Below are 1,854 nucleotides of genomic sequence, written 5' to 3' on the forward strand. Positions count from 1 at the left end.
CACACACACACACACACATATATATATATATATATATATATTTAAGACACATGCTTTGATGGTCTGATATATTGAATATATTTAAAAGTAGACAACAATCCAATTTACCTTCCATACTTTTTATTATGGTCCTATAAAAAGTAAAAAAAAAACGTAAAAATAATTAAAATGTCATCATAAATATCAATGTAATATTGTATCTAATTATATATTTTTTTTTATCACTTTTTGAATAAAGCCTCACATGCATTTAGCATCACCCCATTAAACACTTCAAAATGATGATTTAAATCTTTTTGGCAATGAATTTTATACTTGGTTCCCAAGGCACCATCTGCAGAGGGCACTCCATAAAACACTCTGTTGATTCTTGAGTGGACCAAAGCCATTGCACACATCACACACGGCTCCCGAGTGACGTAAAGGTCATATCCGGTGCAGATATAAGGCTGTCCGGTTTCTTTGGCATAGCAGGCATTCCTAAAGGACTCAGAGCTGCTAAACCGACAGGCTGGATATTTCTTGTAATTGTAGGCACCTCCTCCTTGCCCACAGGCCACAAGATCAATACAGACCATGACAGCATGATGGAGCGGATGAAAGCCACGCTTACAGTCATGACCCACTGCAACAATCTGCTCAGATTCTGGGTCCACAATCACTGCGCCCACTGCATCCATTCCCATCTCCCCACCTGATTTTGCAGCCTCTACAGCTGCTGTCATGTACTCTTGCATTTTAGCTTTCTGATCGGCAGTGAATAACTGGCCCCTCAGAGCAGACGTCACTTGTTTGTCCTCGTGAAATGATGTAGGCCAGTGTTTCCTAGCTTTTTCAAACTGTGGTCTAGTTAGTGGAGGATTAGCGGGTATTTTGACAAGGAAAGGTTCTCCCAAACCACTGGAGTCAAAAGACTGTGAGCGGAGCAGATCAGCAAGCATAACTCCTTTGCAGTCTATCACCTGCACATCTCTGGCCAAGCACACAATGACCTCTAAAGGGTGAGGAGTGCTTTTGTCTTTGCAAGCCCTCACTCTTTTTATGTGCTGCAGACCGGGTAAAGGGTAGATCAGGGAAAGCTCTTTGACCAGGCGAGAAGTTTGTCTTTTCTCGATGATGGGTGCTGCGTAGGCCAAAAACAATTCAGTGTCCCGGGACTGTTCATCAGAGAGAACTGGAAGAACATCCCAAGTGTCATATTTGTCCATTTCTTTCCTTCGTTTGGCTTGTGGCTCCATCTTGTTCTATTCATTTAATATTTTTTTCCTGATGTCATCTGAAGAAGCAGAATTTGACATTAAAAGTTACAGACTCAAAATGCCCTCATCATGAACCTGGTTTATTACAGTTAACTAAAACCATAATAAAATGTTCATAACTTGAAATAAAATAAACTTGAACTGAAGTAAAATATAAATAAAAAACAAACTTTTTTAATTTAGTTATTTAGCTTAACTTAATGTACTAAAACAACTAGCCTAAACTAAAACTAAAATAAAAACTATATAGACATAAAAAAAATAATGAAACTGACAAAATACACACAAAATTAATAAAACTTTAACTAAAAAAAAAAGAAAAGAAAAAAAAAACAGAAAATAGCCCATGAAAATACAGCCTAATTCTAAATATAAAAACTATAATAATATGATACTAAAATAACACTGCCATGAACTTTGTAATACAGAAAAGTATGTAAATAGATCATGTAGACAGAAAACAATTGTAATATATTGACACTCTTTTCAAAAATAATTGTCATGAACTTGCATATTACAAAAAAATTTAACTTTTAAATATTCCATAAAAAACACATACATTTTAATGTAAATATTAATTAATTTAAATGGATTA

General features: G+C 35.3%; 1 protein-coding gene across 1 annotated transcript; it reads right to left on the minus strand.

Annotated features, from left to right (window-relative positions):
* Nucleotides 1–132: 132 nt before the first annotated feature.
* LOC107681677 (probable inactive tRNA-specific adenosine deaminase-like protein 3) lies at nt 133–1,305 on the minus strand. The gene has a single exon (XM_016477994.1). It carries the CDS (start codon nt 1,236–1,238, stop codon nt 222–224), a length of 1,017 nt encoding a protein of 338 aa, XP_016333480.1. The 5' UTR covers nt 1,239–1,305; the 3' UTR covers nt 133–221.
* Nucleotides 1,306–1,854: the final 549 nt, after the last annotated feature.

Source organism: Sinocyclocheilus anshuiensis, unplaced genomic scaffold (genome assembly GCF_001515605.1).
Source record: "Sinocyclocheilus anshuiensis isolate Anshui unplaced genomic scaffold, SAMN03320099.WGS_v1.1 scaffold24221, whole genome shotgun sequence".
NCBI classification, from domain to species: Eukaryota; Metazoa; Chordata; class Actinopteri; order Cypriniformes; family Cyprinidae; genus Sinocyclocheilus; species Sinocyclocheilus anshuiensis.